The 15350-nt window shown below is 40.3% G+C and overlaps 1 protein-coding gene across 1 annotated transcript in view; it reads right to left on the bottom strand.

Moving 5' to 3' along the window:
* The window catches only part of LOC146772546 (fibrillin-2-like), a 263733-nt gene that overhangs the window by 34100 nt on the left and 214283 nt on the right, over positions 1-15350 (bottom strand). Inside the window, exons 34-45 of the mRNA XM_085638491.1 lie at positions 14642-14767; positions 13293-13415; positions 12102-12224; positions 10784-10945; positions 9798-9866; positions 7959-8084; positions 7117-7242; positions 6759-6908; positions 5945-6016; positions 3403-3528; positions 1771-1896; positions 216-341 (exon numbers count right to left, since the gene is read on the bottom strand). Coding sequence (XP_085494617.1) covers positions 216-341; positions 1771-1896; positions 3403-3528; positions 5945-6016; positions 6759-6908; positions 7117-7242; positions 7959-8084; positions 9798-9866; positions 10784-10945; positions 12102-12224; positions 13293-13415; positions 14642-14767 — 1455 coding nt within the window. The remainder of the gene's footprint in view (positions 1-215; positions 342-1770; positions 1897-3402; positions 3529-5944; positions 6017-6758; positions 6909-7116; positions 7243-7958; positions 8085-9797; positions 9867-10783; positions 10946-12101; positions 12225-13292; positions 13416-14641; positions 14768-15350) is intronic.

Here is a 15350-nt window from a genome sequence, read left to right as displayed (position 1 = left end):
GTTGACCACCGGTCATGGCAGACATTATAATTGCCAGTAAGAAATTACTCATTGCTATATTTGGAGGTAATTGGTCACAAAGCCTTTATGTGATCTCTTCTCACCGTGCAATTTAATCTTGTGTGAGTTAAATAGAGACAATCTATGGACTGAAGAACAATTATTTACCAAGGGAATTTTTGAGAGTGAAAAAGGATTGAAAGTAGGCATCTCACCCATGCACATGGTTTGGTCACTGGTGACTTTGAATCCATTGTGACAGACGCAGACGTAGCTTCCCTCTGTGTCAACGCACTCGCCATGGCTACAGACATTTGGGATCTCCTGGCATTCGTTGCGGCCTGAATGTAAAATGGAGTGCAAAAACATAACAATCAAATGAGAATTCAACACACACATCTACCATTCCACATTATGATCATTTGCTAGAAGATTTTTTTCATTGAAGTTGCTATATACACACTGTAATCAAAAAGCATTCTTCAGAGTGCATAAATATCTTTGTGTTAGCTTGACAATCTTTGGTGCCCTGTACAAAATCCAGTTATTCTGCATGTCAGCAATCGAACCCATATCACAAAACAAAACTTACATGTATCCTAGTACAGCCAGTTGACAATATATCTAGAAATTACTTAGTAAATGAGTGTATTAGTTTTGTCACTTGTCATCTTGATAGTTTGGGTCAAAACTATTTGAATCCACTATGACATCTGTCTTAAAAAGGTTACAGCATGTTTTGGTTTCTATTGGTGCAGCTCCAAGGAAGCAATGTATTGTAATAATGTTTGAAGAAGGAGCAGCCTAGACCCCACAGTCTCATGAGGGGTTACCACCGCCACTGCCATGCTTGTACCACAAAGAATTGAGCATACTAAGCAGAGTTAGCATGTCTTTACTGACGAGAAAATACATCTCAAAAGAGCTCAATATCTACCGAAGGTCAAATAAATTCTCAGAGAAAGATCTGCATTTACTGAAGGCACAGTGGCAAACATTATAGCTTCCCCATTTATCTGCATCTACACCATTCCAGTAATGGCTGATAGGCAGGGTAGCAGAGACACATAGGAGGAGCAGAACTGCCTACAGGACCAACCTTGGTTTCAAATTTAGTAGGTCTGAGGGATGCAAAGGTGGAATGCGTGAGTGACACCTATGGAGGACAGGATATCCCGTCCGCCGTATTACAAGTCCATTATATCCTATGGTACTTGTAATTCGGCGGACGGGATATCCGTCACATTTGTGATGGAGTAACCCGTCCGCCAAACTCTAAATCAGGCCCTAAGTGTGAGTATTTTCTGCACTGCTGTAGTCTTGATGTCTGTGTGAGGACAGCAAGCACCACCACTGCACATTCTCTACCTATTCCGTGTAAGTAAAGAAAGCATGCACTGATGTTCACTGCTCCATACAAATTATCTTGCTGTTTGTGTATGTGTGCATTTGTGTATATGAAGTTTAGACACTACTGTCAGTGAAAATTACATGGTAGCATCTGGTTCTCCCTATGAGCAAAGTCTGCACTCTTTCCTAGAATGAACTAAATAAGTTTGCATTTGATGTCTACTTGTCTACATGTGAGTGAAACCTGCACTGCTGCTAGACACCTATGCCTATACTCTGCCCTTTTGAATTTTCAGTAGGTGGCCACTTAGTGTATGAGTCTGAAGGCTCCATCTTGGTAATTCTAATTAGCTATTGTGAGCAGATATATAAACACAATGAACCAAATTTCCAGGGCTTCTGAAAGATTCTACAGCTTACCGATGCAAGCTCCGCTGGGAGACAGCTTGTAACCTGTTGAGCACTCGCACCGGTAGCTTCCGGGGATGTTGATGCAATCGGCATTGCGCTGACATAGGTTCTCTGCACCGCTGCACTCATCAATGTCTGCAAAGATGGAAATAACTCATGTTTAACCTGTACATTCATCATGTAAACAGAATCAAAACTCTTGCAAAGATGTTGTGTGGCATGACTTTCAACAGACGTGTTTAGTCGTATAAGCCTCATTACATTTAGACCCTCTGTCTCTTAACCTAGAGCATCGTGATTAATTGCGTTCAGTAGTTATTCTTGGACTGCACACTGCCAGGTGATTGGTGATATGTGTTTGTGGTATAACTTGAGCATTTCTATAATTTATTTAGTTTTCTCCCTTAACTAATATTCCATTACATGCTGCATTCAGCACTCTGCATGTAAATCAAAAAATAATTTATAAGCAACCAGCGAACACGCCCCAAATAGCGGAAAACAGATCAAGGGGAAATGCAATCTCAGAATGTAGTCACTTAATAGATGAGTCAATTCACCCGAAGACGTACATCGAACAGTGGTCGAGGCTAAGGCTCTAAATAGGCAGACATTCGATGAATGTACCGACTCAATGAAACTGATTAGTAAATACGGCAGACTTGACACAGTGGATGGCATTTCATACATTGCGTGACATTGATGGAGTGAAATGCTACGGGAAAATAAACAAGTGGTCCATGGTTGCCAGTTCCACCAGTAATTTTTAATTTTTTTAAGGAGCTTCGGTTTCACACTCATAACCATGGACGTCAATTTGCCAAAATGCCAGGGGTAGGGAAGTGACATCACGTGCCATTTGGCCTCCACTTTTACTCACACACACATACTTACACATACACACAAATTCACACATATTAACTCTCTCACTCATAAACACACTCTCACTCGCAAGCACGCACACAACATACATTTAAAAGCATTTTTTATTTACCTCAGCCGCCATGGAAGGGCATATTCCAGCATAAAGTACTCAATTTTTATTACACTATTAGTGAATAATATATTTTGTTAATTCACTATTAGTGTAATAACAAAATGACAGGAAATAAAGAGAGTGGAGCCCCAGCTGCCCCAGTATTCCTGGCACTGAATTTGCCACCTCTGAGGCCAGGGGTCGCGAAGGCAGTGCCAGGGTTCGTAAAGGCGACCCCTGGTGACCCCTAAATGACATCCATGCTCCCTGTATTTCCATTCTGCCGGAGTTCTACCAGCATCCCTAACTCGAGCGGCAGGAGCAACTGGCTAGAGCCTCTTAACCAAACTCCGCAGGACTCATAATGAGGTCCTATGTGATCTAAAGCCTTAGGCATCAGAAAGGAGGCACTAGTTTGCTCCTACTAGTCACAATCGTTGCCATCCCTAAGTAGGGAAGGATTTGGCAACGTGTCACCTTTCACTGGTACAGCAAATAAATAAAATTATGAAACCTTAAGAGAAGCCATAATACACGTTGTTAGGTCAGCCTCTGGTGCAGACACTTCCTTCAGGGAGAAAGTCACCTCTATACGCTACCCTTTTGAAGCATAAGTTTCTCACGCTGGAGATACCATTCCTGTGCATTCAACGAGTGGTCATTACCTTCACAGATGAGTAGGATGTTGTTGTAACTGAATCCCATTGGGCATTCGCACCGGAAGCTGCCGATCTGGTTAATGCAGACACCATTGGTGCAGATTGCTGGGATCTCACTGCATTCATCGATATCTGTACATGAAAGAGGATAGGGATTTTAAGAATACTGTTAGTGAGAATCACAGACGTCTGAGCTTGTGTATACAAATAATGTCTACATTAAGGAGGTGTGAGCTGAACTGGATTACAATGCCTAAATTAAGGAGGTGTCAGCTGAACTGGGTTACAATGCCTAAATTAAGGCGGTGTGAGCTGAACTGGATTACAATGCCTAAATTAAGGAGGTGTGAGCTGAGGTGTGAGCTAAACTGGATTACAATGCCTAAATTAGGGAGGTGTGAGCTGAACTGGATTACAGAAATAAAATAATGCAGAAAAAAAAGTTGGAGGTGATTTTGAAGCACTAACTGGGCCTATTGTTGCAGATTCTGTTCTTAAACCGCCTGCCACACAAATATTACCTTTGATCATGTTATGACGTGGATTTGAGACAAATATTTCATACTGTGTTGTAGTTAGGCTTAAGGTATGTTCACTTCCAAGCCTGTTGTTTAGCCTTATTGAATGTTTCTCTAAGTATAGGCATGACTAATAAATATTTCAGAACGGACCTCCAATTTATAAGGGTGACTTAAAATGAGCAACATATGAAACTTTTTTTTTTTTACTTATGTGTAATGCTTAAAAAGATTTGTCATAGAACTCAGAAATGTGGAGTTGACTGTAAGCCATAGAAATCTATGGTGTGTCAGTCAGTGGCGCAGTCAGTGTACTACAAAAAAAGACACAGAGCACCACTGGTTGTGCTTCTGAAGCATTTCTTCTGTCCCTAGCCATCTGTTCTGTCTTCTCCAAGAGCAAACAAATCAAGGCGGAACTTATTGTGATCCATCAAAGAATACAACTCTATTGAAAGACAACAAATGTCTCAGAGATAGCTCAATATACAGATAATATAAAAAGAGTCTTAGAGACAGTTCAATATATACCGAAGGCAAACATCAAAATTGACTGAATATAAAAATATTTTAGAGACAGATCGAAATCTACTGAAGATAAAACAAGTGTCTTAGAGACAGCACAATATCTAATGAAGGTAAAATAAATTGTCTATAAATCAGTTCAATATCTACTGAAAAGAAAAAAAGTTTCAATCGATAGCTCAATATCTGAAGGTAAAATAAAATTTGAGCAAAAGATCAATATTTACTGAAGGCAAACACATCTTCTAGAGACACTTTAATATCAAAAGAAGATAAAACAATGTCTTGGAAACAGCCCAGTATCTACTACAGGCAAACAGTGTCAATGAAAAGTGGCCAAGGGTCACAGCTCATGGGTAGAACAAGAAGCACTTTAACTGATGTTGGAACCTGTTCTCCACTAACACGATGAATTAACTTTGCATTAAGTACCAAATGAAGGCATTGCTCATTAAGGATCTTTATCCTAAATATATTAATCTATGTTAATATCACAATGATGTTTTCCTTCTTGGACTAAATAATATGTTATTTCTTTGCAAAGAGTTTCTGGTATCAGGCTATAATTTGTTTCTAATTAAAAGAAATATGGATTTATGTTCTTTGGGTCTATTTGCCGTATTTGATTTTATGTCAGCTTCAGTGTTAACACTGAAGAGGTCTCCTTGGAATGACCCGTAGAAGTTGTTCATGAAGCAATATTTGTACACATCGTACATTTCCTGAGTGTCATCTAAGCCTCTCTGTCACCTCCCGCATTAATAAAGTCACAACTCTGCTTCAGCACCTTACTTCTGCTGAGTAAATTGAAAACCTTTCTCCTACCCTCGCCTCTAGGCTGCTACCTATACACATGTCCTGTAAGTAATCAATCACTGTAACTGACTGGTCTAGGGATATGACAAAATATCATGCACTTCATTCAGTGTTTGCAGCTGGTCGATGTAAGCAGCCATAAAGCACTGATATAATATCACACAATAATTAAAAGCCAATTTATTGCATCACGGTTCCTCCACATACAGAAACCATCTTATCTGTTGATTTACTCTGGTAATCCGAGGCTTCCTTGGACACACGAAAAGGCCACTTTCATGGTAAATTTAAGCTCAAAAGGAAACAAATCAACGCCACAGTGGCATACCATTCCAAGAATATCCAAGACAATTACAACAAACCACAAAATGATGGAAGGAATGTGCAAATCTATCTCAGTCACTGGAAATCATTTGAGCCACATTCCAGTCTATCGGTTTTCACCCACCGCGCCACTCTACAAAGAGACTAGGTATAGGCAAATCTCTATTGCTTCCTAATCCTATAGGAATAGTCAGTCTGAATCCTCAGCCCAGGACCCCTCCATATAGGAAAACAAACAACCTCAATCATGCTGTGGGCCATGCAAATGGCTGTCAGTAACAGTTTTACAATATTTAAGGATGCTGCAAACAATTGTCTGCTCTTAAATCGCACAATATTGGAAAGTATGTATCACATGTACTCACCAGTGGGCTTTCCTGTGTGGATGTCGATGATAAACCCAGGGGCCTGGTTCCCGCACAAGATCTGATATTCAGCTGCAGTAAAAATAGAATATGTTAGATCAACCTGTGAATGAGCATGTTCATTAATAAGGTTTATGAAGTGTTACTGCTACGTAGAAAATAACACAGGTGTCCTTCTAGTTCCATGCTTACTTCTGCATGGGTTATCGCCCTGCAGTAAGGACTGGCTTTAGCCTCGTCTTTAGGGTTGGCTAGCACCGTTATAACTCTTATGACTTGTTCTAGACTTGCACGCTTTTTATAGGCTTATACAAACTCCTGGTTGGGATTGACTGACCAATAGTGCTAATTTTGGGGTTTCAAGTTCTTAGTGACTAGGACGAACATAGGTGTTTGTTGTAGGTTCAGGTCTACTACTGTCAGGCCCAGGCAATAGACACTATGATGGGTCTAGGCTCATACTTAAGAAGTATAGGGGCACGGTGTAGTTCACAATGCTCGATCTAGGCTTATATTCCCTGCAGATCAGGACAGGAGAGAGTGCACTGCCCTGCTCTTGGCTGTTACTGTTGGCTGGAACACAGAATAGCTCCACGTGGTTGTGTTTGTTCTAAGCTTATGTTTACTTGTGGATGGGCCAGGTCATATCTCATAGTGTTTGTTTTAGGGTCACACCCTTACCTGTTGTTAGAACAGGGCTTAATACAGACCCTGCTTTCTAGGATCATACACACAGCTTTCTAAACTGGTATTACATATACTGATGACTCGGACAGGACATAGCTCAGGGCGCTGGTTCTGGACTCATACTTACTACTGGCTGGAACTGGACACGGCTCACAGGGCTTGTTCCAGGCTTTGCCAATGTTGTACGAGCAGCAACACATCTTCTTGGTCATGTTAAAAGACAGCTCATTCTCGCATGTGTCATTAAAATGACGGTAGCACACGCTCTTCCTCATGTCTGCAAAGCATCAAAAGGCAAAAAAAGTCAAGAGGAAAGCTTTTTATGAGATTTCAAATAAAATACTTCACTGACAAGTATTTACTGACAACACTAGTGGAGCAGTAGATCACCAGTGTACAGTGCCAGCAGTGCACAGCGGCTCTGCTCCAGTGACACTAGGTTACACTTTTTATTCTTTCAGTGAGGCGAATATTTCTATTCCTACCCATGCAGTTGTTTCCTCCATTGACTTGCATGTACTCCGGAGGACAGACACAAGTGTAGTTTCCAAGCGTGTTGTAGCAAGTGCCTGGACCGCAGATTCCGATGTGAGCACTGCATTCATCAATATCTGAATAACAAGAAATGCAGAGAAAACAAGATTTTAAAATTAATTTTAGGGCTTTCTACTTTTTTTCCAAGGCCATAACTCCTAACAAGAAAGTTTTAAAATGAAGAAACCTTTCTAATCACGGAAAATGTTTGTGTATACACTGCTAAAATCCGTTCTGATCGGCTCTATGTCGTATATGAGTGTTTAACGTTGGAGGCAGGACTGTATTTGGGAGTACTCTTCCGTGAATATCAATGTGAAGGGAACGTGCAGATCCATAACAGGTCAATATAATTTGATAAGTAAGGAGAAGGATGGGTCCGATAATCATCGCTAAAGACCAGGCAGTCTGATCTAAGGATTCTACAGCCTCCTTGTAACCAGCTTCTCTCAAGCAAGCACAGGTTCTTCCTGGTAGCCCATGCCATCTGGAATAACATTCCCTTATAATGACGAACAACAAAAGATGCGGCTGACAACATGCGTACAAAATTCGTCAACCAAGATAGTATCAAAAACATAAAAAGCAATAGCTGCAATACACGTCAACCTGCCATTGTTTGTTTCTTTACTATATAATCTCTTGAATCTTCTCAGGGCATTTGGTTTTAGAGATCTAACTATATAAAGAAGCTAAGATTTAGCAGAGTATCAATTCACAGTGTCAGATGAAGGTGAGTGAGTGCCTACATTTTCCCAAAACTAGCAGTGAATGTAACCAGAGATTTTCTTACCTTCACAGATACGGGTGTCTTCGTTCAGGTAGTACCCTAGCGGACATTCACACTGGAAGCTGCCGAAGGTGTTGACGCAGTTTCCTCCTTGGCAAAGGCCTGGGAGTTCTTGGCACTCATCAATATCTACAACAGCAAAACATACCATTATGATAGGAACTGTGTTCGCTTAAGGCACTTCTAGTGGCAATAAAGTGAATCTCATGTCTGTGTCGATTTTTACCAGATCATGATTGAAGCACGTTGTATCAGACACCTTCACTTCCAGCCCTTTAGAGAAAGGGAGTGACTATAAATCTCTGAATTTACCTCCATGAAACTTAGTACATCAGTCAGTGTAGTGATCCCTAATTTAAAAGAGATTTTGCATAATACACCACCTGTGTTTTGTTTCAGACTGAGCTCTTGAAACCGTGGCTTTGTGGGGTGGAAGTGTCCAGTGCTGTAAAGGCTCAACTCCTGATGTGGCTACAGATGTGAGCATTGGAATTCCAGCTGAACCCTTACTCTCTGGGCATGGTTGCACTGTCCGATATTCCTATTTGGGATGATAGTGTTTGGATTTACATTTTGAAGAATTATTGGCGAGTCCCTTTTTTAGATGCAGTTTGGATTTTTAGAGCCGTAATCTTGAAAGGATTAACAGCAGCCGCATGTTGATAAAATTCAAAGCATGACCATGGAAATTTTAGTGAGAGCAAGATTATTTAGTGAGAGTAGCAGTTGGCATAATTAGCCTGAAAATATGCTTGGATTTTAAAAACAGGAAATAGAAAGGCATCAGTACAGTTGTATAACTTAGCTTTCTACGAGTCTAGCCCCATTTTAAGGTCGTAAGCACGAAAGCCGAGGCATAGTTCAACTTAAGACACTCTTTGAGTTTGACATCGCATTTCTATTTTCAAGGAATGAATCTCCTCTCAACATGGCAAAAGGGCACAAGGCAAATGCTTCTGACATTAAAAATAGTTTTTCCTTGATGCTTGAAAAAATGTAGCCCATTTACTATTTCTCTTACCAGAATACAAATAAAAATGAAAGAGAAATACATGCATAATAAAAATCCTAAAAGAGCATTCTATAAACGTCCTTAATACTGCCCTAAAAATGTCCTTTGATATCCTAGCTTTGGTTGTGTCAGAATGATATATATATATATATATATATATATATATATATATATATATATATATATATACACATATATATATATATATTTATTGCAAGAATAATTTTTCTGTATAAACAATCTATTATCACAGCTCAGAGTACGTGGGTTTTCATGCTCAAAATGGTCTTGCACTTTGCACTGGCCGAAGAGGATGCAGTTGCCGTTTGAGATTGAAAGCGGTCTACTAGTGAAGCTTACACTTTGTTTGTGCAGGGTGATGACATCGTGGGAGCATACAGAGGTCTCACAGAAAGCTGCATGCTTCCCAAGCCGTTCATGACGAGCCACAGTTTGTGTCTTGTGACCCCATGCACTTTAATGGACAGAGTTTGCAATGATGATAACATACCAGTGCAAAGGCTGGGTCTCCTTCCCATGGTTAGCTGCAGTTTACCATGTGGGTAAGCTCTGATTCCCTTCCTATTGTAACAATGCGTTGGGTGGTTAGCGCCTCACTGCAAACACTGCTGTTGTGCTGCGAAGGATTAGCAAATCCCATGTAGACAAAATTATGAGTATTGTGATGTGAGAAGCCTTTTTACATATTGTTTCCTTTGTTATCAGCCCCCTGAAGTGAAGCCTTTTGAAGTGACCTTTCGGTGTGTACAGTGCAGGGAGCATCCAGCTTGGTGTGGTATAAGAAGCAATTTACATCAGCTTCAGCTCACCCTCTAGAATAACCGTGATTGGGTTGGGACGGAAACCTTCTCCTCCGGGACACAGGGTCTTGTACTCAGCTGCACAAAAAGAAACACAAGAAACATATTAAATGAAGCAACTATATTACAAATCCAACTATTTAATATCCCATCGAGCAGAACCCCTGGGTTATTAAAAGGTACTCCTGTGGACATTCAAAGTCCTCTGTCCGAAGTGTTCCCAAATTTTACCTTCAAAGGCGCGGGCGCTCAGCTAATCACACCCAGTATAGATGTCAAGTTTGAGCTGAGCACATTTGATCTCTCGCTATTAATCCCTGTTCTCATTCTGCCACTCGCATACAGAGGAAATAGACTAAATAACAATGCTGTTGACTTATGGAGGCTTGGTGCATGAAAGTGAGGCCTCATTTTGGGAAGGCAAAGTTCATGGGCAGTCTCATCTGAAGGTCTTTACCTCTTTTTCTTTCACACACACTATCTCTTTCCCACTCACACTCTCTCTCTGCCTCCCTCACTTTCGCTTTGTCAATCTGTTGCTTTCTTTTTCCCTCTCTGTCTGTTTCATGGTAATTCCAATTTCAACACAAAACCAACAAAAAATTTTTAGTATGACAAATGTTAACTTAATATTTGCAATCTAATTAAATATCTCTGGAAATCAAAACCTTTCCCGATAAACTGTTTAATATACTAGTGATACCTACTTTGCCAGAATGTTAATTGTGGTGTCAAACATTTAGGAGAAAGTTGCTGCTATCAAATTTCTTAGTGTCATGTAGACAATCTAATAATTTGAGACGATAATCATGGCTGTCAAGGACATCAAGTAAAAGCGCAAAAGAAGTGTGACACTAAAAATATCAAACAATTATTCCACTATAACAATTTATTATCTCATTCCAAAACTAATTCCACAGCAAGTGGTGGCGATAAAATGGATTTAGAAACAGACAAGCTATCCATGATTACCGGGTAATTTCTGACTAACTTACTTGAATTTCCAGATGGACAGAATTCACAAGGATTGCCCCAGGCGCGCCCCAGAGAGCAGCAGCAGGAAGCTCGGGTGACCCCAACACCAATCTCAGCGCTGCAAGAGATCCCACCATCTCCCCTTTGTTGGGTGTCCAGGAAACAGTTTCCAACACGAGTATCTGAATGTTGGAGGAAAGGCAAGAGGAACGGTTAGCTTGAAGACGTAGAATGATAATGAAAGAGAAGGCAAATTGTACTCGGGTAGAAACACTAGTTTTGCACCGTGGTCAAGGGATATGAGGAGTTGACTAAAGAGCATCATTTACTCCATTATAGGTCAAAAGGAGATAGTTTTAGGTCATTGTGGATAAACTATGAAGGAGTAAATTCATATCAGGTGAGAGCTTATGAAAGGCTGATAAGTATGTTGGATTGTTGCAGAATGACAACAGATAAAGAATCGACTATTCAAGGTTCTTCTACCCTCTCATGGCCACCAGCCTCCCAGGAGGCGCCTCTGTTGGTCGAAAAGGGAATACTAATGAGGCCATAAAACAATTGTTTTGCTCTATTAGAATGCAAAGAAAATACAGTGCTCCAGATTTCTTTTATAAAGTCAGGCATAAGAATTTCGATTTTGAAGCACATAACTTCATTCACACCAATGCATCTCATAAAATCTACCTGACAGTCAGAGCAGAGCATGTAAAAAAGCTTAGCCTCAGTCGCCCCATTCCCTGCCCACCTTATTCCTCAGCCCACTTATTCCGATGAACCCTGCTTGATCCATAAATCATGAAATCCAAGCATCATTGACAACAGATTGGAGTTTTACTGGATTAACGAGCCAAAACAGACATTAAATAATACAAAGGAAGGTGCTGGAGTAGCTGGAAGCAACACCTTTAGTAAGTAAATATGGAGAGAGTATTCTAAATATGTATTCAGAATATGCATTCCTGAAAACATACATAGTCATTTATTATCTGGCTTATATTTATTGTGAGAATCCAATTTAAATTTCTAACTTGATTCCACAAATTATCAGGGAAAGCAGTACTTCGTTGTCTACTGTGTCGCTGTGATCATAATAGCCCCAAAACTATTAGTACGAATTAACAAAAACCATTAGCATGTCACATGCTCTCATAGAGTGCGCTATCCACATCCCAAATTGATTTTTTACAACAAACCCTAACAAGACTTGGTACAAATTTCTTAAAGTCCCCAAATTAGAAGGAAAGAGGAACCTGTACACTCAATGTGTTAATGGAATCCTGAACTCAAACAGCTTCCTCTCTGGATCTGGAGAAACATCAGGAAAGATTCACTTACCCACGCACCCAACTCCGGTAGGGTTCAGCTCAAAGTCCTGTGGGCAGTTGCACAAATAGCTGCCGGGTGTGTTCACACACAAACCATTGATGCAGTTCACCGGGTCAGCGCACTCGTTTACATCTGAAACAGCAGGAGAGAACAGATTCAGCAGACAGAACATATACCGCTTCAATGTGGCTCCATCCATTACATTTCCTAAGCAAATTTAATGCACAGCATAAAAACGGACAATGAGAAAACAGTATGCGCTCTGTTATTTGATAGTGATAGCATTATCATAAAACGTAGGGCCAATGTCCATGTGATTCTGAAAGAGGCCACAACAAGAGCTACAGCACCACACAAAGTACAAAATCTGTAGATTTAAAACATATCCAGGCTTTTTAAACCACCGACTTTACCTGCACCAAGCAGGCATAATGTCTATTGCCGAAATGACGAGTAACCCACTAGAATTTGGAATGGTATTCCAAATCTTCCAGGTAATTCGCCCTATTTTACAGTATACTAATTGTCTCACTCATAGTGAGAGGTAATCCCTCTGACCTTCCCCCCCAGCCCCTTCCATTACTGATGCTTCTGGTATTAGTAATTCTAACGGGAAGGAATACTGGGCTGATTTACAGGCATCTTATACTGGGGCCCCAAGGAGGTCAAAGCGCTTGTTTCGTGAATGACGTATAACCTAATGAGACACATATCCACGCCCACAGGTAAAGGGACTGAGACTGGGGGTATTTGAACCAATGGAAATTCTCCTGAATTACTAAATGTCTGAGATTTTTGCTCAAGGTCACGTTGAGCTCCCTAAACCTCTCCCTGTATGAAAGGCGGACTGGCCTGTTCAAAATAGTGAGATTCTCTAGCACTCCTGGTTAGGGCCGTTTACGCAACTGTCTATTAACCCTGCCTGTCAAACTCATAATCAGGCCCTAAGTGTAATAAGAAAAACTGATGTGATGACTTCGAGGACTGTCATATGCACTTATCTTTCATTTAGATCTGGCAGTAAAGAAGTGAAACAATCGGAAAGAGATGCCTTGCGGTGAATGGGGGGATTAGGATGGAGGTGAGAGTCCACATCATGCCAGGAGGTCATGTTTCTAGGTAGCATTAGCAAACCATGTCTCACAGCGTATAGCAAGACAACCATTATAGCTTTACACAGAATGTAGATAACCATCGTACCTGTACAGTTTCCTCCGCTTCGGTCCAGCTCGTACCCATCATCACAGACACAACGGAACATCCCAGGCAGGTTCTGGCAGCTCCCGAAGACACAAATATTCTGGAAGGTGCACTCGTCAATGTCTAATAAATGCAAACATTAAGAAAGTCACAGTTAATGGGTGATAACTTCCAGGAGAGGTTATTAATTCTGAATATAACAAAACTAAACTGCCTGCAATAATCACCATTCAATACAAACGCGAATCAAAACTCTTAAAATATATGTCCGACAACCGAGAAGTAGCCATGCAATACACTGAATAAATAAATACATAATATAAAGACAGGTTGGTTTAAACATGACCCCAATCGCAAAACCCATGGAGAAAATCTGAATTTTGCTGCTGTAGCATTACAACCTGTTTTTTGTCAAACCTCTGACTTTCATGAGATTCAAAAATAACCCCAGAATTTATTTTGGAAATTCCAGTAGGTGTATATTTCCAGGTAAATTGACAGTATAAATCTACTAATGCAGACTTCCGCTAGGTTGTATAAGTCTACCATGATGGAATTTTACACAAATTTATATTTGGACATATACAATAGTTTCCATCTTTCTTCAAGGTTAAAATATGATTCCCCATGAAGGAAACCTTTCCTCTGTACCCCCTTCCTTAGATGTAGTATGTTCCTTCTCCGTTGCCAATCTTGAAAGGGGCTTACAAGGGTCCTTGACAATAGTATCTTTGTGAGTAGTGTCGATGTGTTAACCTCTATACGAAGGGTATGTGAATAGTCAGAAACTCATGGTGTGCGTTTTCACCTGTCAGTCCACTACTGACAACGTCCCTACTAACCCTACACTTGTTACTCTTGAAATTCCACCTATTTGCATAAGTAAATACCAACAACCCGATTCACTGAACAGAAGGGGATTTACCCAGGAGAATGTTTTTGTGCAATTTCAGGCAAACATTAGTTGACTGGAGGGGGGTGGTAGGCTTGCTTTGGTGAACTAAGCTATATTTATTAGCATGCGAATGCTTACCATTATTAACATATTTGTGTCATACGTTCCTCACAGGCAAGAGATCTTTCTGATAAACATGAACATATGGAACTATTAGTCTTATAAAGCTATTGCTGAAACATTTCTAGCATACAGTGGCCTTTACCTGTATTAACATGTTCTTATATGAAATTGTTTTGAAAGTGTTCTCATGCAAAGTGCTTGCGCACAGTATGAACCTGTTCTTATGTACAGCCCTCCGACAATTAATGGATCTTATTTGCACTGTATAAAACTCCAAAAATAAAGTGCATAAAATAAAAGTGCCCTCCTGTTGAAGGGCAGCAGTTTTTACCCTGGCAGGCCTTGCTGTCCTCAGTTGGTGTGAAACCCATCTCACACTCGCAACGGTATCCTCCTGGCGCGTTCAGACACTGGCCATTCTCACACAGGTTGATGTTGTCTGCACATTCGTCAACATCTGCATGGAAGCAAGAAGAGGTGGGGCAAATAAAATTTGAATTAGCGCTGTCAGTAATACTTGAGCTTGCAAACTTTTCAAAATGTGTTGAGTTTATCGTGCTCTGCCAAAAGGAGAAGGCAGGACTGATTTGTTGTGTCTGGCAGAGAACATTTGCAAAGAACAATAATGACCACACTGGATAGATAGCAAGAAATACATTTAAGATTGTGATGAGAAATACCATGGTAAATCCATTATTTGCCACTTGTTTGAAATATTACAATATTTCAATCACGTATAAATAAAGGATTTGTCAAGGATTTACAATATACCAAAGGCAAAAAGATCTTTAAATTAATCTCAAGTGTTTTTAAGATAACAGCAATACGAAAAAGTATCAAGGGCCTTATTTAGAGTTTAGTGGATAGGATATTCCATCAAAACGTGATGGATATCACGTCTGCTGTTATGAAAAGTGACATAGACTATAATGAAGTAGTAATTTGACGGGCGGTACATCCACATTTTCGACAGAATACCCATCTGCCAAACTCTAAATAAGACCAAAAGTATTCTTTCTAAAATCAAAGTAGGAGGGAGA

This window comes from Triturus cristatus, chromosome 12, assembly GCF_964204655.1.
Source record: "Triturus cristatus chromosome 12, aTriCri1.1, whole genome shotgun sequence".
Taxonomy (NCBI): domain Eukaryota; kingdom Metazoa; phylum Chordata; class Amphibia; order Caudata; family Salamandridae; genus Triturus; species Triturus cristatus.
This window is presented reverse-complemented; position numbering and strand designations above follow the sequence as displayed.